This window comes from Sciurus vulgaris (assembly GCF_902686455.1).
Source record: "Sciurus vulgaris genome assembly, chromosome: X".
Taxonomy (NCBI): Eukaryota; Metazoa; Chordata; class Mammalia; order Rodentia; family Sciuridae; genus Sciurus; species Sciurus vulgaris.
Genome location: NC_136471.1, coordinates 40,787,434 through 40,810,190, shown reverse-complemented (window position 1 = coordinate 40,810,190; position 22,757 = coordinate 40,787,434). Strand labels below are relative to the sequence as shown.

Below are 22,757 nucleotides of genomic sequence, written 5' to 3'. Positions count from 1 at the left end.
ATCTTCAATCTTTCCTTTCTATTGTATCTTCCCCAATACTTTGATATGGCCAAATAGTCTCCATTTTTAAGACAAAATTACTTTCCTTTGATCTTATTTCCTTCTCCAGCTACTTCCTTCACCATACCTCTCTACACCCTGCAAACTATTCTCCGAAGAGTTGTCTTGAGCTGCTATTTCCAACTGCTCATCTCCCCATTCACTCCTACAATCCACTCCAATGAGGCCTCTGTTCCAGTCACTCCAGCAACACTCATTCTTTGTTGCCAACCCCAACACATAATTTTGTCCTTATTCGATGTCTTAGTAGCAGTTGATACATTGGAATCCTCTCCTGAAGCACTCTCATATTTTGATTTCTGTTACCACTCACATTTATCTGATATTAGAGGTTTGAGGGAATTTAGTCTGGATCAACATGCATGACAAAACTCTTCCCTCTCCCTATGCACATTTTTTGTATAAAAACGATGAGCAGAGGACCAATATTGAGTTCCCTTTTAAATATAAATCAAAGGCATAAAGGGAAATGGCCAATTTCATTTTTATGCTATCCTTGAATATCTATGGCCATTAATGAATGCTCACTATGCACCAGACACTATTCTAATCACTTTATATGCATTGACAAAAGTAGACCTCACTATAACTTTGCATGCAAAGGGCAATAATACTACTATTATCCCACTTTCCAGTTGGGGAGACTGGCAAACACAGCTGGCAAGTGAAGAACTGGCTGGAAAATCTGTTAACCACTATGCTATGGTATGAGAGGGGTGTCAAGAGGACTGCAAAATCACCGGACCAACCCATCACATGTCACCCAGTCCCAGGTCAGAGAGTGAATTACTCACACGGCTTGCCTGCAGATGACTTTTCAAAATTAAAACTTTATTAATTTAAAAATCCAGAAATACAGTGACTACATAAATAAGTACCATATTCAGGTACATGTCCTGTGAGAAGAGTGAAAGGGTAATACTGTTATGTTACTCTTTACTTGTTTACATGAGTTAACTAGAAAATGGCTACAACTGCAAGGTGGTACTTATGATCTTTGTTGTTCCAAGGGTTTATGATACAAATAAATACACAAGAAGAACCAAATCCATTCTTCTCTACTAACTACAGTGGCCTCTTTTCCCTATGTCCTACTCCCTACACAACACCAAATACTGGAGGATTTCTACGTTGGCTTAACACAGCTCCTGGCTCCTGCTTCTCACAGCACTTTAGAAGGGTGTGTCCCAGCACCTGGAGGCAGGAGTCTATCTAGGGAACCTCTCTGGGTGTTTCCTTAAGGCTGAGCTTTCAGAGAACACCTGGGTGGGAAGGCTTTGGGGTGAATCATCTAGAAGGGGAATCACCACTTTTCTTCAGGATCCGGTTACTGGTCTCCATGCTATGGAAATACTGCCACCTCTAAGAGAGAGACGACAGCTGCCTAACCACCCCTTCCCCCACCAGACACACACAATGTCTGGGGCATTTCAGCCCAGGATGCCTTCTTCCTGCTTCCGAGAGGAATGTGTGTGATGGGCTTGGGAAGCGCTTGTTCTATGAAGTCCTGGCAGCAAGGCCCTTGTGTCTTGTATGGGAACTGACCCTTATGCCAGGTCCATCAAGACCGGACCTTTTATATTTTACCCTACCAGTGTCAAATACACTAAGGAAAAACATATTATCCCTCCTATGGCCATGGGATAGGAAACAATGGAATTTCTTGGTCTTCAATATTTCCAAGTACTCATTAGAGTTCATTCATGTTCTTTAGAGGAGACAAATCCAGAGGAACAACTTGAGATCCTTGCTGTGAAAATTTTTTTTCTCAAAGAGATGATTTCTAAAGCTGGATCTCAGAGTGGATAATTTATGTTCTGCTATTGGGCCATAAATAGGCATTTTAGGAGCAGCCTTCTCTAGAACCCTCAATGCAAATCCACTATCCTTAGTGGATAAGGCAAGAATGGTGGGAGGGTTTAGTTTAGTTGAAAGATCTTTATCAGAAGTTCATAAGGGCTGAGCCTCTTTTCAAAGTAAAAAATAAACTTCTGTAACTGGAGAAGAAGAAAAACTTCCTTTGTAAGGAGCTTCTACAACTTAATAACTCCACCCCAATTTTCTGGCTAGACAACTATGGCCTCAAGAAAATTAGTATCACTCAATTAATTGGTGAGCTTCATTGCTGTGAAAATAAAAATGACCTGCTTTATTATTATCAATTCTTTCTTCAACAATTGTTTTGTCTTACTGACTTGGATTCTGGCAATTTTACCTAATTCTAGTTTCTTTATGGAGATTCCACATGGTCAGGCTGAAAAGAAAAGGGGTGTATCATTAGGGAAAAGTTATTTAAAACTTCAAAGTGAGTAAGCTCATGGAATAGTGCTCTTATTCTTCACCCTGACACTACTGTTGGTAACTTCAGCAGCTACCTCAAAGACCTAAGGGCAGAGCCTTTTCTTCCAATTCTTTCTTTTTTCTCCAAGGGTACCAACACTCTTCAAGGTACTTCAGGGCCAGACTAAAGGAAGAAGGGCAGCGTCTAGGCTGGCTTTGCCTCAGAATGGACACTAGAATTTCATGTGCATGTGGTTGTACATATGTATGTGTTCATGCCTATGAGTGTGGGGATGTAATGGTTTTATAAAGAACGAAAGACATTCTGAGATTCAAAGATTATAATTTCATACAAATAATTGCTCTATACTCCAGAACTTCTACTAAGCAATTCCCTTCTCTTTCTTTCATTTGAATAACTTTCTAGATAGAAACCCTGGGGTTTTGTTTGCTCTTTAACCCGTAAAGAAATGTGATTCTCCAAGAAACTAGAGCTGCAGTGTGATCAACTCTGCTCCTCCCACTAATCATTCAAGACTCTTTGAGTCTCTAGAAAAGATGTTTAAGGTCTGACACACCACTTCACATAAAGGAGCAAGTTATGCTGTGCATGGCATGAATAATTGACTGCATTTGAGTTTGGGGTTTTAGGGCACTGTTGACTTAAGCAAAATAAGCTGACAGTCCAGCTGCAGCTTGGGTTGTCTTGCTTGACCCTATCCAATACTGTCTGTCTTGCCTAACAGTGGCCCTTTTCAGACTTCTCCAAGTACAGAACCTTGACCAAATCTTCAAGTTCTGTTCTGCACACACGACTTGAACACATCTGGCTGATCTGAGCTTCTCCTTCAGTGAATATCTTCCACTGGCCTAAAAGGCAAACACACAATATCCAAAAGAGAATAAGAACAGAGCACAGCAAACTTGGAATAGAACCAATACATGTCCCCATCCTCATCTACCTACTCATGGATCCACCAGGAGATCCGAAACACAAACATACAAATATCAGGTAGTATCAGCAAAATCATTCCCAAAACACTTTTCTGGGAGAAGATATGGAAAACAAGGCATGGAGTTTTTACTACAACACATGGCATTTGTAAGAATCCCAAGAATAATACATAAATTCCTCTTGAAGAGTAAAAACCTAAGAATTTTGGAGAGAATATTTATAGCATTTTTAGCATTTGCTAAATGATCTACTATCTGTTAGCTATTTAGGAGGTTCATTTGGTGCCAGGTCAAAAAAGGCACTGTGGAAAATAATACCTGCTACATTGCTAGGGCTTTGCTTAATCTCAGAGACCTTACATACTGTTGTGGATTACTTGATTATTTACCACCCTTTCTTTATTCCTGAAATGTGTTTGTCAAAAACTGTTCTCTTCTACTTCCTTCTATATCCACATGTTCTTTATACTCCTCCAACCTCTTTAAATTCCCTCCCATGGCTCCTTATAGTGTTCCATTCTCATGTCCCCATAACCCTTTCCACTTTAGGTAAACTCAGCTGTATCATTTCCATTCCCTGTTGTCTCTGCCCACCCTGGAAATTCTCTTCATTCTTCTTATTCCTATTTATGACAATGAAACCTGCAGAACCCCTAGTCTAAGGTCAGAAAGCTTCTCTTAACACCAAACCTGTTGTGAACTCGTGGTTTTCCTTAGCCACATATGAACATGATTCTCTCCCCTTGAGACTTGGTGTCTTTGATCCTTTCTCCCTTGGATTCCTTGCATTTCCAGGTTCTCTCTGACTCAATGGGAAGGTACGAGAGAAAAAGAAGGCCTAGGCAAGCAACGAGGCTCTGCTAAGCACCTATGTAAAAGAGTTTGGTTTATTCTTCTTTATCCTCAGGTGATCCCATAGAACCATCTCACTATTCACTTCCTTCAGATGCACAGTTTGAAGCAAATATCATCTACTTCCATGGTACACTCTAATTCCTAATTGCTATAGGCACAGAGTGTGTCTAAATAATCTTTTAAATCCTCTGGAGCCTAGCACAGTACCTTGCTAGGTACTAAAATACATTCTTTGAAATTAAATGTTAATTTCAAAAGTCACACCACTGATCTTTGGATGCTAGACCCTACCTTTACTCCTTGCAGACCTGTAAGGACTCCCACTACTTCCATTCAAATTCTTATACTATTTACATTTTATTTTTTATTAGTCCAGCAGAAGACATTGGACCTAATTAACTCTATTTCCAGCTACCTATTGAATAACTGTTTTCAGATGGCTCTCAAGCATCTTAATTTAAACATGTTCCAATTGATGGGAATTTAAATTAGTACAACCAATATGGAAATCAGTATGGAGATTTAAAAAAAAAACTTATGAATGGGAACACTCCATATGACCTAGCCGTACTACTCCTTGGCATTTATCCAAAAGAACTAAAATCAGCATACCATAGTGATATAAACACATCAATGTTTATAGCAGTGCAATTCACAATAACGAAGTTATGCAACCAGCTTGATGCCCATCAATAAATAAATGGAAAATGAAAATGTGGTGTATATGCACAATGGAGTTTTACTCAGTCATAAGGAAGAAGGAAGTTATGTCCTTTGCAGGAAATGAATGGAAGAAGAGAGCACCAGGTTAAGTGAAATAATCCAGACTTGGAAAGTCAAGGGTCATATGTTTTCCATCAAATGGGGAAGCTGGAGAGAAAAAAGGGATCTCATGAAGACAGAAGACCAGTAGAGTAGAGGAAGGGGATCAGGTAGAGGGGGGAGTGGAAAAAAGTGGAGGAACTGGGCAATGAAACTGACTGACTGTTATGTGCATATAGTTTTATGCCACAATGAAACCCACTATTCTATATCATTATTATGTACCAATAAAAATTTAAAAAATATAAATACAAGAGTTTAGCTATAATTTAGCTTGTATAAGGACTCTGATAATAATGATAATGATGATAATAACAACGAAGTAAACATCTTCCAAGTGAAACCCTCTCTTTCTTTTACTAATACCTGCTATTCTTCAGACTTTCCCATTGGTGAATGGAATTACTATTCTCCATCTATGAAATTGATAATATTGGAGTCAATTCTCCCTTTGACACCTATCTTGTTGATTTAACCACAGAAATGTGCCTTATAGGGAGCTCTCCTCCCCTGTCTCACCAACTCGAGATAGAATTATAGCTTCCAAGGTCAGACTATTGCCAGCTCATTCACTAATAGTCCACTTCTCACTCCAATAAGAACCTCTTTCTAAAAAAACATGTGAATATGTTAACTTGCTTAAGTGCTTCCACTGGGGTTCTCTGGCTTGGAGATCAAATCCAACTTCTTGGCACAGCAAATTGGACACTCCAAAATCTGGCTTCATCAAAATAGGTGCTTAATGAATCTATCCAACAGCCCAGAGACAACTTTCCAAAGCACCATTTTGATACCACTAGGCTGTGTGTACTTCTGCAGCAACTCCCATGGTTACTTGTCTTATCTGTGAACTTTTCACTGACTTCTTCTAGGCCTTTTGACTACTTCCGATCAACTCTTCTCATCTTTCAGAGCACCCTATGTGGCCTTTGTGATTGTTCCTCACCCCCACCCACATTTCTTGTTTGCTCCTGTCTGAGGCTTCTCTTAGGCTGCACCCTCTTCCTGGACTGATTTCTTGACCTCGTGCCCAGTCACACCCTTCTCTTTCAAAACACACCTCCTCCCCGAAGTCTTCCCCGACTAAGCCCACCTGGCTCTCAGCTCATTGTTCTTTGCAGATTCCCCTGAGCACTGAGGTATTTAACTCCTCAGAACTACACTAATTCATACTGAAGGCATTTTCATGTTCTGTCTCGCCCATTAGAATTCCCTGTGGATAGAAATTTTGTGCCTTTTATTCTATTAGATGTGCTCCCCACCCCACCTCACCATTGCCTAGCAGTATCTAGTCCCTAGGCTCCATCTAGCGTAGAAAGTGGGAGAGTTGCAAGCATGCTTGAATGCCTGAATGCTTTTAAAGAAACATGACCACACAGGGACAGTGCTAAAGGACTCAAAGAGCTTTGATACAACACAGGAATTGATACACATTCCTTTTTTCCTCTTATCCCCACCACCAGAGAACATGACCTTCCAGATGAGAAGTGTCCACAATTATATCAGACCTGGAATATTGGGAGGCTTTCTCCAACCGTCTTGAGACTTTGGGTTTAGCAGTTTCATTAGAGACATGCAGGGGTGCTTGACCCGAGGTAGCTTATACATCTGGGTTTCTATTCATCATGTCCAAGCTTTTCAGTTCACATTCAGAAATCCTATTTGCTGCTGAGTCCCCCAGAGGAGAAATGGGTCATCCTATAATTTTGACACTGAGCATTGCTAATGTTCACTAAGAACACAGGGACTACAGTTTTCACTGTACTATATTGAAAAGCTGGATGCATTGTTCAGGGAGGAATAAAGAGAGGTACCACTTACTCATGGTTGTCCTGGTCACCAGCTTGAAGTGATGGAGCTCCTCAAACATCCTCTTGGAGATCTTCTCAATGTGGAAGTGCTGGAGGATGCCTGGGGCCGAGCACAAAGTAGGGCAGGTGGTCAGGCACTCTCTATGAGCATATCATCTCATTACTGGGGCTTAGGAGTATCGAGCTAGGCTGTGTAATGTGCTTAACCAGGAACTTGGATGGCTCAAAGGTTATAATTGACTCCATTTGCTTCCTTGGCTCACTGGCCTCTATTTGGCTTCTCCAGGGAATGGAGATAAGGGAGATATTACTGCTGACCACAGGACCTCCTCCTAGGGAAAGCCACATGGAATCAAGCATGGGTGCTGGTTGGAGCTTCTGCAGCCAAAGGCAGTATTAGAAATTGTGCCTTTGCCCCAAATCTGGGTAGACTACTATGTTCCTGCCAAACCACTGGGCTGCCCTCCTGGCTAAACAATGAGAGCCAGCAGTAGGATAGCAGACAGGTTATTTGTGTAAATGGAAAAGCCACCCCTGTTCCTGAACTCATTGAAGAGCACATTTTTCTTTGGGAAATACTCAGCTCCTTTAGCCTTCCTTTATTAAAAGGAAGGGGGAGAGTTAAAATAGAGTAATCTGCACAGTCTCAACCTGGCCTGAAAAGCTTTAATCAGAGTAATAGGTAAATAACTGAAAACTGCTTATTAGTTAAGGAGCAACATGTCTCTAACCCGCTTAAATAATCCTCAAGAGGTCTACGGGGGCAAAGGAGATGAAGTCTGGGTTTTTCTCTGATCAACAACACAGACCTTGATAACTCAGCACGGTGAACATGAGGCTATTTAGATGCTACACGAGTGAGTTAGAGGGATGAGAGATGTGAGGTGACAAATACTGGGCCTACTGCTGGGGAAGCCAACAGACTAGTGCCTAGATGACCAGTGATAGATACGCTACGGAGTTAAAGATGGGAAATTGACATGCCTAGGTATAAAGCCAAAATAAGAATGGACAAAAAAACACATGTGTGTACTAGTATATTTATTTTCTAAGGGGTCAGGAGGAGCATATTCTTTAGAGAAAGAAAGGCTGTTGTGAAAAGGGAAAGAAAAAAATTCCATAAATATTCAAGCAGTATTCCTGAAAGTGTGGTCCAAGTGTCACCTGCATTAGAATCATCAGGCTATGTTTTAAACATGGAAATATTTAGACCCTACCTAAGGCCTGCTGAATTCACATCTCTGGTATAGGGCCAGATAGCTGCATTTTAAAACAGCTCTCTGCATGATGCTGAAGCACGCCAAAGGTTGAGCACTCTCAAGCCTTATATGGGAGCTAGTAGCAAGAGGATGTGTATAATTTTCCAACTAGAATCTACCTCTACACTCACTTGGATTCCTAGAAAAGTTGACCAGACTAGACCAGCACTAGCCTTGTACCTATAGAATGGTGTGAATAGCTATAGGATTTCAGTGAATAGAACGTGGCTTGTTATGGTTGTCACTGTGAGTAATCAGAAAAAGAAGTGGACATCATGACAGGGATTCTTTCTCTAGAGAGTTTATAATCTTCTCAAGTCAGGGATGATGTTTTTAATTTCATACCCCAGAGTATACAACATGATTCTACAGACTTAGCTTGACACTGAACGAATAGGTTTCCTGTTTGTTGAGCTTTGTACTGCAAAGGCAGAGCACAGTTTGGTAGTTTGCAACCCTGACTACAGATTAGAATCACATGTGGAAATTGAAGAACACTGATGCCCAGGCCTTACCAAGACCAACTAATCAGACTCTTGGGGTAGGGTCCAGGTAGTAGGTATTAAAGAAAAATAAAAGAGAAAACTTGTTCAGATGATTCTGATATGCAGCCAGGATTAAGAATCACTCCTTCAGCTTTTGGTGGCATGCTTAGGAACCTCAAGGGTTAATACTAATCTTTAACACAGACCATGGTTAAATGTGAAAAGCCATAAAGACAATTGTGTTAGACATGTCAGTTTCTAAGCAATCAGGAAAACTTCTGATCCAAACAGAGGAACATGTTGAAGCAAAATTGAGATGAGTCTTCCCTTTCTTCTCTGTCCCCTGCACTTACAAAGACAAAAAGTTAATGTTATCTTGCTCACCCTTTCGAATGGTCCAAACATGGACCTCTACCTGAGGTGGTCTCTCGGTCTCCAGGGCTATTTTTCTGGTAGTCTCCCCATCCTCCATGAACACGGACTCATATACAGGCATTGTTTCTTCTCCACAAAAGTAGCCTTTGCTGTCAAAGTTTTGGCCTGGAAGTTCTTCTGGAATTAGGGAGCAAGTAGAACAAGTAGTTTTATCACGGGTTTCTAAAATGAGAAGTGAACTTCTGTGCTTACCTGTCTCATTGTTAGCTATAACACCTTAGAAAATCAACAGGAACATCTTTACAGATTCCACCCATATTTTATTAGCACAGCTCACACTACCCTTTAACAATCCCCAAATCAGAAAGCAGCACACAGTTGTTGATTGAAATCCACATGATGTCAGAATCCATAGTTGTATAGAACACTGGCCCAGCAGCTAAACTGGATCTCTAACCACGATCCTTGAGAAGTGGACTTTTATGAGGAAGAAGAATGTAGCCAGGTACAAATCTCTTTGGCACTAAAGGGATTTTCCATACTGGGTCAGGATAATTCTCTGTCCAGCCCAGTGTTGCCAAGAGAGGCCCAGGGAATGGGCAGACAGAGAACCTTGGTTAATTTCCCTGACATCATTTATGTATACTTAGAAAACATTCATGACACTCATTTATGTGCATATACTTGCCCAACGGAGCTATCCAAATTGGCTTGACATTTCTGAATGCTCTTTGATTTGTTTGTAAGGGGAATGATAATACCGGATCAACACTAGTGCCAAAACCTAGATGTCAGATTAGTCATATGTATGCTATGCCAAATGAATGGTTAGGAGACACAAAAAGTTGGTCAAATCCCTCAACCATGGATCATTTAATGTGTAAACTAAACTGCTGGATTTTAGCTCCCAGGCACAAAGGTGCCACCCCCAAAGACTCCCCATTCTACTCCACCATCTCCACCTCAGTCCCCTTCCCAAAAAAGTTCCTCCTGGTTGGTTATCAGTGAGTTAAGTTTCTTTGCTAGCTTCGTAATCAGCACCCTCTTCAGCTGCGTATTTAAAGCACACACTCAAATCAGGAACAACAAAGAGAAGCCTTAGACACCCTGAAAACTTTGAGTATGTGCAGAAGCCATCTGTAAGAATGTCTGAATTGTTGAGGATGAACCCGCTGAGTGTTGAGTGCTTTGGAGCAGTGACTCTAATTGGGGAGACTCACTGTCAGCCAATCAGACACATTTGGACAAGAAGTTGTAATCAAATTGCTATTGTATGTCTCTTGCTGACCTGATTAGCTTTCCCACCCCCGCCACTATTTGGCACTGTAAGGATAAAACTATTGTCTTCTCTTGACAATTCCAGGTTGGATTACTCAATTTGTGGATTATCTCAGAATCCAGCTTCCTTTCTCCTTTTGTCTTTCTTTTCAGCTAGTTAATTACTTGGCAGCCCAGTCTTTTTGGTGATATGTTAGGCAATTAAGGGATGTATGCTAGCAATTTCCAAATGGGTGGAGGGAGGAGGTTACTGAGTTTATAGGGACTTCTATGTATTCAACTCTCACCTTTAGAACGAGAGCTAAGTTCATTTGTTAAACTTTGCTCATATTATTGACTTCATATTGGCTATCTATGACTGATCTATGAAATCCACGATGTCACTGGAAATACCTGTAATATTCTCAAAGTTCTCCCAGTATACTGACGAGTTCTCCTGCCTCACCACCCTCTCCCCTGCAAGAGCTGAATTTATTAGACCAAAGGGATCTACAAACAACAAAAGCCATTAGTGACTCAGCCCTGGCTGGCACTTGAAAATACTAAAGGAAGCAAAATTTGTCTTTTTCAGCAACATCTGCCTTACATACTCTACTTGAAGGCACTTTCTGACCACTGCAGTCTCACCTTACTTTTATTTCCTTTCTGGCGAGCATGCCCCATTTAACATCATTTTTGACTATTCCCATTTCCTGTAAGAGTGCTCCTGTCCCCAACCCTCTAGAACTAAGAAACTGATGAACCATTCCTTATGGAAGTAGTGATGACTGATGAAGAAATGTGTTATCTCAGCCCAGGTCAGTTTTAAGTCATAACAGGGCATTTTATGACAAAAATGCAAAAGGAATGTACAGGGAATTCTAGGAATCAGGGTGGTCTAATGGATGTGAGAGGTGAGTTGGGGACCTTCAGGAAGCGAACATCTTACCCAACCCTGTAGGTGACCATTGATGTGCAAGGCAAGGCCAGCTTCTACCAGAGTAATGGGAAGAGAGACAGGTAAGACACATCCTTTTATTCTGGTCCTCGTTTGTTATTGGGAGAGCCTGCAATCAGTTGTTGCAATTAAACTTTCGGCTGGATCATCAGAGAATTTTATTTACCTCTTGTCCTTTCTCAACATAAATGAATTTATTTATTTTTCCTTAGATCTTCTTCCCTCCCTGGTTCTTTTTCCTCTATTGTCAGGTGTCATTTTTTTAAAAAGGCTCACAATGTCATGATCTTCCCATTTCTCATCCCTTCACAGCATAGAGGACTCTACTCAAATATCATCTCTTTAGAGAAGCCACTCTTTGGAAAGTGCTTCCCACCCCAGTCACTATCAGTCCTGATACTGTTTTGATTTTTTTCCATAGTGCTCCATCAAAACCCAAAACTATTTGATTGATTTGGGTTCACTGTTTCTCTTCTCCACTAGAAAGCCAGAACCACCTCTCTTCCCTCAGTGTTTATAACAGTGTCTTGCACACAGTAGGCACTTAGCACATATGTGTCGATAAAATGTGTGAATGGAGGCATGTGCCTTGGTGCTCTGCAGTTGCTGAGTACCTGGAACAGATGCCCTGGGTCATGTTACTGGGGCAATGTGACCAGCAGGGGTGATTCAACATGCAGACGAACATGTCTGGCCCAATGAGAGATATATCACACAGAATGGGACAGAAATTCTCTCCTTCCATGCTGCCCAATAAATCTGTCTCCACATATGTGATCAGGATGGGAAACAGGAAAAGCAGGTCTTTTAGAGAAACTGTTTTAGTCAATCAGATACTTCAATACATTGCCAATTGGCATTTTGCAGGCCAGTTTTTAAAATGATATCGATCATTTAAAAAAAATTCATTGGCACTTTTTAGTTATACATAATAATAGGGTTCATTTTACATAATTATAAAAGCATGGACTATACTTTGTTCTAATTCAGTCCATAGTGCTTCCATTTTCCCTCTCCTCCTTCCTCCCCCATTCCCTTCCCTCTACTCTGCTGATCTTTCTGATATTTATTTATTTATTTATTTTTAAATTAGTGTCTTGTGAATACACATGAAAATGAGATTCACTATGGTATATTCTTATATGTACACAGGAAAGTGCATGGCAGTTTTTAAAATGGTGATTTCTATTATCATTTCTAATTGTGGAAATACTACACATTTACTAGTGAAAATTTAGAAAATACAAATAAAAAAAGAAAAAAGAATTACCCATAACACAGTTACCCACAAATGATCATTGTAAACATTCTGCCATATTACCTTCCAGTTTTAAAAAGCTAAGCATATATATATATATATACATGCATATATATTTATATATCAATATAATCTAACAATATATATGCTGATATATATATATGTGTGTGTATATACTTCCTTTTTAACACAAAAAGTGTTACCCTCCTAAACATTTTTGTACCTTGCTTTTTGTACTTTTTGTACTTAACAACTTTTCTTGCCATCAAATCTTGGTGTGCAATGATTTTTAATGGCTGTATAATATTCCATAGTGCAACTACACCATAATTTCAACATTCTCATAATGGTGAACTTACAGATTGTTTCCAATTTTTCATTGTTATAATAGCACTGCAGCAAAAATCCTTCTTTGTATATTTTTGTGTACCTCTGATTATTTTCTGAGGATACCTATGAGTGGAAATGCTCATCCAAAGGTTTTAATAAACATTGCAAACCTGAGAGGAAAATTATTTGAAAAGTAATACCTACTTTGTGTACAGTTCTCACAACTTTTAAGTTCTTTCCCTTTTTGTTTGAAATCACTCCATCAATAAAATCCTAAGCTTTTTTTCTCCTCCAGCCGCCTAAGATGCCAAAAGGAAAGAAGGTCAAGGGGAAGAAGGTGGCTCTGGCTGCCACCCTAGTCAAGAAGCAGGAAGCCAAGAAGGTGGTGAACCCACTGTTCGAGAAGAGGCTGAAGAACTTCAGCATTGGACAGGACATCCAGCCCAAAAGGGACCTTACTCGCTTTGTAAAGTGGCCCCGCTACATCTGGCTGCAGCAGCAAAGGGCTATTCTCCATAAGTGGCTGAAAGTGCCTCCTGTGATTACCCAGTTCACCCAGGCCTTGGAACGCCAAACAGCCACCCAGCTGCTCAAGCTGGCCCACAAGTACAGACCAGAGACGAATCAGGAGAAGAAGCAGAGGCTGTAGGCCCGGGCTGAGAAGAAGGCTGCTGGCCAAGAGGATGTCCCCACAAAGAGACCACCAGTCCTTTGAGCAGGGGTCAATACTGTCACCACCTTGGTAGAGAACAAGAAGGCTCAGCTGGTGGTTACTGCACATGATGTGGATCCCATCGAGCTGGTTGTCTTCCTGCCCACCCTGTGTGGCAAGATGGGAGTCCCTCACTACATCATCAAGGGGAAGGCCAAGCTTGGGGTGTCTGGTTCCCAGGAAGACGTGCACCACAGTTGCCTTCACACGGGTGAACTCAGAAGATAAAGGAGCTCTGGCTAAGCTGGTGGAAGCTATCAGAACCAACTCCAATGACAGATATGGGGAGGCAACATCCTGGGTTCAAAATCTGTGGTTCATGTTGCCGAGCTGGAAAAGGCAAAGGCTAAAGAACTTGCCAGTAAACTGGGATAAATGTACACTGTTGGGTTTCTGTACATAAAAATAATAAATTGTCCTACATCCAGTGGAAAAAAATCATAAGCACACAGTGAAATGGGATTTGGTCTGAAAGTCTGAGATTCAATTGGAATATTATATAGTAACAGGGTTTATTTTACCTTGGGAAGTTTAGGTAACTATTTTATTTTTCTGAAATTATCTTCTATTACTATTTAAACTATAGATGTTAAGACCCTTGACAGAAAATTATGTTGGTAGAATTACAAAAAGGTGACATTAAAAGATGTGGAGATCCGGTGAGACCACAGACGTGGAAGTCATAACAGGTCACCACAGTTGGATGACCCCAATATCCAAATCATCCCTAGAATGTCCTCTCTCTCTCTCTCCCCCTAATAAGTGCATTTCCTTGTTAATTTTTATCCCTCATTTTTACTCTATGTCATTTAGTTCTTATCCTTCCTCTCCATGCCATGCTCCATTTACTCTGGAAAGTTGGGATCATTATATTGAGGAAGATTTTGCACCTTAAATCAGTGCCTCAAAGTTTAACATATGGTAAATTAAAATCAACTGGGTATCCCGTTAAAATGCCAATTCTGACATAGTAGGTCTGCACTGGGAGCACAAGATTCAGAGCTGTAACTAGCTCTCAGGTGCTGCTGGTCCACCAGCCACATTTTGAGTGGCAAGACCATAGTAGTTCCCAAATTTTCTGCACATTAGTAATGCCTGGGGATCTTCAAAGTTTTCCAAAGTTTTCACACAGCAAATTGATTAAATCATAATCTCTGGGGATGGGACACGGGGGTTTTCAGATTCCAATGTAAAGGATTCCAATGTAAAGACAAGTTTGGGCACCACTGGTCCACATGAAAATGCTCCATAAATACAAATTGACTAAGTATATGTTTGTCTGTTAGTCAAGAGAGATTGCCTAAATTGAAGGAATAAGTGATTTAGTTCTCTGCCTACATTAAAAAAAGTTTTTCATCTGTGTGTATAAAAATTATTTGTAGAAGGCATGATAGAAGATAAATTCATGCTACTTCATTAACTGTACAATGTTGGAACTGGCCAGACCCTAGGAAATCAGCTGCTCTAATCCTCTTGTTTTGCAGAAAGGGAACTTGAAGCTCAGAGAAGTTGTTACTTGGTCTCAATCACACAGGAAACCAGTGGCAAACCAGGGTTAGAATAATTGATTACCCATCTCATAATTTGTCATTGCCAGGTATACCAATGATGGTTCTATTTACTCATGTCTTTAAAACAAATCACCATTTAAACAATTACTTTGCCTTTCTAAAAAAAATTAGTAAATATTTCTACTGGAGAAGACAACAGGGCTAGAATTGACCTGGGTTATAGGCTTTGGTTTTTCTGTTTGTTTGCTTGTTTTTTAGTTTGACCAGATTTACTTTTTATTTATTTATTTTTAATTGGTTCTTTTTAGTTATACACGACTGTAGAATCCATTTTGACATAATTATACAAGCATGGAATATATCTTGTTCTAATTCAGTCCCCAGTAACTCTCCCTCCACTTCCCTGCCCCACCTCCTGCTCCCTTCCCTCTACTGATCTTTCTACCATTTATCCAGAGTTTTTAAAATTTTTATTAATTTTTTATGGGCCTTGTTTTTTAAAAATATTTTTTAGTTGTCAATGGACCTTTATTTTATTTACATGTGGTGCTGAGAATCGAACCCTGTGTCTCACACATGCCAGGCAAGCGCTCTACCACTGAGCCACAACTCCAGCCTAGGCCTTAGGTTTTATTATCAATTAGTTCCGTGACTCTGGGGAAGTCATTTTGCATATCTCAGTTCCCTTATCTTTAGAATCTAAATAATATGATTACATGATTTTAGTGTTGGAAGATAGGGCAGGAGGGGAGATAGAGGTTAGACAACAGGTACCAAAATACAGTTAGGAGGAATTAGTTCTGGTGTTCTATAGCACAGTAGTATAAGTATAGTTAACAACAATTTATGATGTATTTCAAAATAACTAAAGAAAGAGTTCAAAGGTTTCCAATATATCAAAATGATAAATGTTGGAGAGGGTGAAAATGATAATTACCTTGATTTGTCCACTATGCATTTTACACATCTATCAAATTATCATAGTATGCCCCATAGATAAATACAAATATTATGCTTCAAAAAAGAAAATGCAAACACAAAAAAGAAAAGAAAGGGTTCTAGAGATCAATTGTTCTATCCTTTTCACATGAGGCTGATGAGGCCCAGAGTGGATATGGCACATTTTTAAAGTCACACAATAACAGATTTGGAGCTGAACCTGGTCTCTGATTATAACTCACCTATCTTTCTTCCTATCGGAACAGGGTGATGGATGTGATTGTGTTTTGATGAGCTAAACTGTAATAAAAAATAAGAGGTGGTACTGTTTTTCCAAATAATTATAATAACCTAAACTCTGCTATTTAGAAAAGCAAGAGTCAGTACAACATTTAGTGTTGTGTGGGAGGTGTGGTAGACAGGAGGAAATCCCCTAGTATGTCTGAGTAGTAAATTTCTTCCACGTAACCATCTTATCAGTCCCTCAGTTGAAGTTAATTCTTACTAGAACTATTATCATTACAATTATATGACAGGTTGATTATGTTTCTGATGCCCAAAGAAAGTTGAGAAGAACTATGTGTGGATCTCAGTCAACCAAAGGCAGGGCCTCCATCCAACGCACCTTTTGCCTTTTTACCTGGACACACCTTGCAGCACTTTCCATCTATTTTTTGAGGATACTTGCAGGGGTATCGATTGGGGCAGTGGATTTTCTTACACTCTTGCTTGGTGACATTACAAGTGCATAACACACACTCCACAATGCCAAATGCCCGGAGGTTTGGATGCCAGGACTCGCCATGAGAATAGGTCTTTCCATTGGAAACACACACTGAAAGAGAACATAGGACTGGAAATTAAAGGCAAGGGAACCAAGACGGGTTCCTATGCTCAGAACCCAAGGCCTAAACTCCTCAACACATCAAGCATTCTTTTTCTTGTTATGGGCATGGAGGTACATTTACAGACCAGTTTCTGTGACCAAAGCACAGCTTGGGTCACATTCTACCATCATCAGCTCTCCAGTTCAGCTGCAGTGGCCTTTGATTGCTCACAAATGGCCTGACACATAGTAGGCAGACTATAAATATTTTTTAATGAAGGAATAAATGAAAGTGGAGTTCTATCCATCCCGAGCACCTGACAGAGTCTATAGTAGAATGTGGTATTAATATCTGCAGTTCCACAGAAGATTTGTATGGCACAAGTGGATATGCTTTCAGGAATGAAATTTCCCAGGCAGATTTGCTGTCCAGGGAGGCTAGATGCAAAAACCACTGCTCTTCCCAAAGAGCCAGTCTATTCCAGATCCTGAAGCAAATCCACTCAAAATGTCAAATACTCTGAGAGTCTGATCTACCAATATGGATGGGTATGGAACTTAATGCTGCTGGTCCACACTCTGGTGTGAGAAGGGAGGTATTATGACTGAAAGGAAAAGGGCCTGTAACTTATGAAGGGGTGGCCTTTTATGCCTCTAAGCTTCAGGCAATTTCCTCAGTCTCCCAACTTATTGTGGCTATAGATATTTGGCTACTGAATTACTGCCTGCCCCACAGATATCCTTCATCACTCTGGCATTTGTTGAGTGGGAAATATAGTTTGTTTTCTGAAGGGCCTTGAAAGAGCAAACACCTGCACTGTAGGCTGAGGGGGGCTATGAAGGGAAAGGATCACAGAAACATCCTTCCATGTGAATCAACCCAAAATTTATTAGGCTCCTACAGTAAGGCATGGACTTAAGCTCGGGAGAGGGGGACTGTGCAGGTTTGTGAATGGGGAAGTCTGAGAAGGAGTTGTCTCCCTTTTTTAGAGTACTGAGATTGTGGAGATTTCAATAGCTATGACTGGGTCTGAGTGTGTTTTTCATTATTCCCATCACCTCATCACACCCAGGGAGACCTGTCAGCATCCCAATCAACAACATCTCTAGAGTGGGTTGTATCACTTTGGGTGGGACTGGGGGGTGAGAAATAGGCCCACTTGGGGCGTTTCTAGGAATTGACTGATTTGGCTGCTAGACAACAGCTCAGGATGAATCACTGGGTTATTTCTTTCTCATCAAATCCACTGGGTCACATTAAGAAATATGAATGATGTTGGCTGCCTCTTACTGTCCTTTGCAAGAGCTGATAGAATCCTGGGCACTCTACGGGGTCAATCCATGTAAAGATTTCCAAGAACCTTAACCAGAGAGGTTCCCAACCTTAATGTGAGTCAGAATAGAGACTTGGTACCTAAACTGGGGCTCAGGGCTGTGGACAGAATCACAAAAATACAGATCAGATGTGTTATTCTCTCGCCTGCCCTCACTTCTTGGTCTTCCTCAGAGAGTGACACTCCCTTCCAGGCAATGTGGGCAGGTGTATACATAGTCTGCTTTAAGAAAATTCAGGCTGGATTCAAGTTCAAAATGGTGGAGTACTATCACTTCTCTTTTATTCTAAGAGGAAACCAACAGATATATCTGAAAGACCAAATTATTAGCAAGAGGGCTAAGGAGGAGGGTAATCCATGCCAAAGAGCAGGGCAGGAAGGCCTCCCAGTGTTATGTAGCGAGGTTCCCTCTCTAAACACGTGGAGTAAGGGAATAGTCCAGACTGGGTGAGAGCCCACACTCCACAGTGGAATATGGTGAGGTCAATTCTCTAGAGGAAAACCCAGCCTTCTCCCCACCAACAAATTCTCAGGATGATTTTGAATCATCCAGCTGGGGAGCTGGGAGTTGGGAGTGGAGACAAGTGATTCTCCAGTGAACTATAATACAAAGGTCAGAAGAGAACTGCTGCATCCAAGTCAATGGGAGCAGATGAATAAATGTAAACCAGCTGGAGCTTTTATACAACACAGAGACAATCAAGGGATGAGCCTTACCCTGAAAATGAAGAAGCCTTATGGAAATTATGGGATTTAGGATTTTTAAAGTCCATTTCCCCACACTTGCTTTAAGGCTTTGAAATACTTTCAAAGCAAATGAAATCTATTGGGGGCAATCTGGATTGAAAATAAAGCTGCATCTTTACCTAATTCCTCCTCATTTCATGAACTTGTATCAGAATGCTTTAGAACTTAAATATAATAAGTTTTGAATCAAACACAGATCAATAGCAAATATTTCCAATTCTTTTAATACATCACCATTTTATTGAGAATCTTATTTAGACTGTTCTTTCAAGCCTTTAGATTTCAAAAGCAATTTAATTTTATCTGTAATCTGAAATTTACATCTAACTAGTAACAGATGTGATCAACTAGCTTTGGTTTGACTAGCATTGTTGAGATTTATAGTAGGAGTTCTTTGTAATGGATTGTTTTTCACCCCTCTTATTCAATAATTTGGTTTAATAATTTATTACCTTAACCCATTCAGAGAACTGCCTTTGATTTGTTTTTCCTTTAAAGGAAATAAAAACATGTTTGTGGTTTTGTAAAAAAGAACCAGCTGAACTGCTACTCTGAAGAGCTGGTTGATAGGATGCTTAAAACAGTAAGAAGCAGTCAATTGTTTGAATTTCTCCTCCTCCTACCTCTGCTGCTAGGGTTGGGTTGGTGGAGGCCAGATAAATCAGTGCAGGAGAAAACGGCCTGTGCATGTGTGTGTGTGGGGGGGGGGGTGCTTGCTGCAGCCAGTTGGTCAGTTGAGTGGGCTGTAGGTCAGTGTTAATCTGATCAGTTGTCCTGGTGCTTGGCCAGGTGGTTTCTGGATTTCTCCCTGAATTATTCATTTCCTAGGACAATCTCATATGCTCCACATTGAACCAGAATCTCTGAGCATGGGTCCTGGAATATTTAACAAGAGCCCCAGGAGAATCTTGTTTGCAATGAGGTGTGCAAAAGGCTATTTCTAAGCTGTGGATAATAACTTCAGAAATGTTTGGCACTTTGAACGTTGGGTGCCCTACTGGTTAAAGACATCAGGAAATTTCTCAAATGATCCATGAAGGCAACTGTGGGGGACTGTTTCATAAGCACAAAGGAGACTTGACTATGCTCCTTTGGATGTATTTTGGGAAGTCCAAAGAGTACCCTGGAGTCGCTTGTTCATAACCACTTATGTAGATGTGAGAGTGAATGATCCATATGTGATTATGTGCTATTGGTGAGAGAACAGGTCCTTTCCCAGGTCTAGCCCTTTAAAGAACAAGGAGACTGAGACTCTTATATGGACGTACTATAAGAGGATGTCCCTTACCTTGTCCATGCTTGTGTTTGTTATTGATGACGATCTGCACGATGGTCCCTGATCCTTGCTGGGAATCCATAAGAGCTCCCCGGTGACTTCTAGCCCCTGGAAAGCGAGACAGACTTCCAGCCTGTCGGTTTGGTGGAGGATCATGGTGAGGGCGGTGGTAAGAATGTCTCTATAAAATGATAAGAACATATTTCATACAAAAAAATCCTCCAACAAAGTGGCTGAGATTGAGTTAGATACATTAGAAGGAATTTGATGATTTTGATTTTTAGTGATGAACTCAGATCTTAACTGCATGTTCCCCTACACCAACAGAAGTGAGAATGTGATAATCTGAAAGCAGCACTGGCAATGTCTGAGGTTTTTCTATTTCCTTGTAGAAGATCGGACTAGATTCAGAAACAAATTCCTGAGAAAACAACCAAAAAGGCTAAAGTGTCCTTCCTGCTCCTGAGACTCTCACATTTTCCAGTTTCAGGGTTAAATAAGATAATAGTCTGTAACATACAGTAGAAGGTAATGAAGGCCACAGGAGAAGTCTAAAGTGCTGTGCAAATTAGGAGAAGAAAGAGAGCTGCTACTCAGGAGGGTTTGTGACCTGGGCCATGACGGGTGGGTAGACTTTTTACAGGCAGTTTCTGGGGAAAATTCCAGGCAGAGGTTTCCAAGTTGAGAAGGTGTAGCAGAGAACATAGAGTCCATAAAAGGGAACAGTTGAAGGATAACATTCCAAATGGGGGTTGGAGCCAGATCATGGAGGACTTTAAATGACAAGCTAAGGGGTGAGGACTTTATTTGGTAAACGATAGAGGTGGGAGTGTGGAAGCATTTGAGGGAAATTTTTTTTGAAAACAAGAGAAATAACTTGATTAGAGCTATGTTTCACAGTACTGAACCCTGATTATGTGTAGGGTAAACTAGAGAGGAGAAGCGGGGAGTCAACTACAGTCTTAATAAGATGTACTGAGACTGTAAACACAGGCAATGGCATAAGATCATACAGGAGGACTTTTATAGACAGATATTTTATAGACAGTACAAGACAGGATTACAGTGTAAACTCCACAGAGTGGAGAATTTTGTTATGTTCACTGCTGCAATTCCAGTGCCTAGAACAGTGTTTACCATCTAGAAGGTGGTCATCCAATGCTTATTGAATGAGAGAAACTATGATCCCTAAGGAAGCTCAGTATTGTAGTATAAATAATCTAAACATTGTGTGTGTGTGTGTGTGTGTGTGTGTGTGTGTGTGTGTGTGTATAGATTAAACCATTAAACCCAGGGTGACTTTAACACTGACCCATATCCCCAGCCCTTTTTAAATTTTATTTTGAGACAGGGTCTTGATGAGTTGCTTAGGGCCTCGCTAAGATGCCAAGGCTGGCATTGAACTTGTGATCCTCCTGCCTCAGCCTCCCAAGTCACTGGGATTACAGGTGTGTGCCACTATGTCCAGCTCCAAGCATTGTTCTTCATCAGAGGTTTAAGACACATGATGACCTCACTATTCTGCTACCTACTCCTCTCTCAGGAGATGAGGTAGGCTGTGAGTACAGGACAATGCAATGAGAGAAGAATAGAACTTTAAGATTTAAAGGCTTTAAGCCAAATAACATTAACTGTGTTGTGAGTGAAGGATGGGAAGACTCATTTAAAAATCTTTCATAGGCAATGAAAAAGGAAGATCCTTATATTCAGTGTTAAAAACAGCAGGGAATATTAGGAAGATAGTTATGGGGTCCCTTGACCCCAGCATTCAATTTAAAAAATTGTTAAAAGTTATATGCCACAGACACACATGTTGCAAATTTAGCTTTGGGCACTAATATTGCTTTCTTGGTGGGAGGAGGGAAGAGTGAACAGGAGCAAGAGTAAGTGGACCTTTTCTATCCTTCTGGAAGAGAACATTATATCTAAGAACAACCCATCCTGGTGCATTGCTATAAAATTCACGCACATAAAATTTTGCAACAATTTGTTATCATGCACATGGATAGGATTTTCAGTGCAAATATTTCTCATTCCCACAATGGCTCATATGTCTTTTTCTGCCATAATCACTCACATTCCACAAAGACCATTACAGATTGTTCTGTCCTTTCTGTAGTTTGGCAAAGTTTTGCCAAAGTAACACAGAGAAGATAGTTTGCCTGGTGGGTGTCCGACTGATACTAAAAGAAAGGAGTTCAACAGGGAGAGAATTTAAAGAGGAAAGGTCACTGACCCAGGACAAGTTGCAAGTACAAGAAGTTCTCTGATTCGTAATGGTAAGCACAAATTGGAAAGCTGTTCTTCAGCACCAGGGATTGGTAGGATGGGAAAATGTCTCAAGACAAAAAAAGAAAAGTCTCAAGGATTTTGATCAGAGGTACTGATGTTGACTAGTAGTCCCCCACAATTTCACCTTGTTGTAGTTTTACAAATAGAGAAATCAAGGCCAGGGAGGAGAGGCAATCTATTCAGGATGACAGTGAAGATTGAGTTTTTAGAGATGGTAGGAGAGTAAGAATAGGGGGAAGCAGAGAGGATGATGAACAGGATGAAGAGGAGAAAGAATGGTCCACAAATATTTGCCTAAAAGCTGCTCCAAAAAGAACTTCTTTCACCTAGTGTTCACAACCACATACCCCACCGGTTCTCCAACTAGGCTGCAGAATTTTCCAAGGAGCCATATAAAATACTGATGTCTATGTATG

At 40.6% G+C, this 22,757-nt stretch overlaps 1 protein-coding gene and 1 pseudogene across 8 annotated transcripts in view; one reads left to right on the top strand and one right to left on the bottom strand.

Annotated features, from left to right (window-relative positions):
- Window positions 1-870: 870 nt before the first annotated feature.
- Window positions 871-22,757, bottom strand: part of CHRDL1 (chordin like 1) — a 114,256-nt gene continuing 92,369 nt past the window's right edge. For 2 of the 7 annotated variants that reach the window (XM_079124857.1, XM_079124858.1), the window contains exons 8-12: window positions 20,062-20,230; window positions 16,492-16,701; window positions 8,911-9,075; window positions 6,793-6,882; window positions 871-3,210 (exon numbers count right to left, since the gene is read on the bottom strand). In XM_079124857.1, coding sequence (XP_078980983.1) covers window positions 3,080-3,210; window positions 6,793-6,882; window positions 8,911-9,075; window positions 16,492-16,701; window positions 20,062-20,230 — 765 coding nt within the window. In that variant the 3' untranslated portion in view covers window positions 871-3,079. Of the gene's footprint in view, window positions 3,211-6,792; window positions 6,883-8,910; window positions 9,079-16,491; window positions 16,702-20,061; window positions 20,231-22,757 lie in introns of all 7 variants that reach the window. The other 5 variants (XM_079124859.1, XM_079124860.1, XM_079124855.1 and 2 more) reach the window with 3 other exon arrangements.
- On the top strand, window positions 9,087-15,304 carry LOC306651910 (large ribosomal subunit protein eL8-like; annotated as a pseudogene). Its single transcript has one exon. The product of its transcript is annotated as a large ribosomal subunit protein eL8-like (transcript).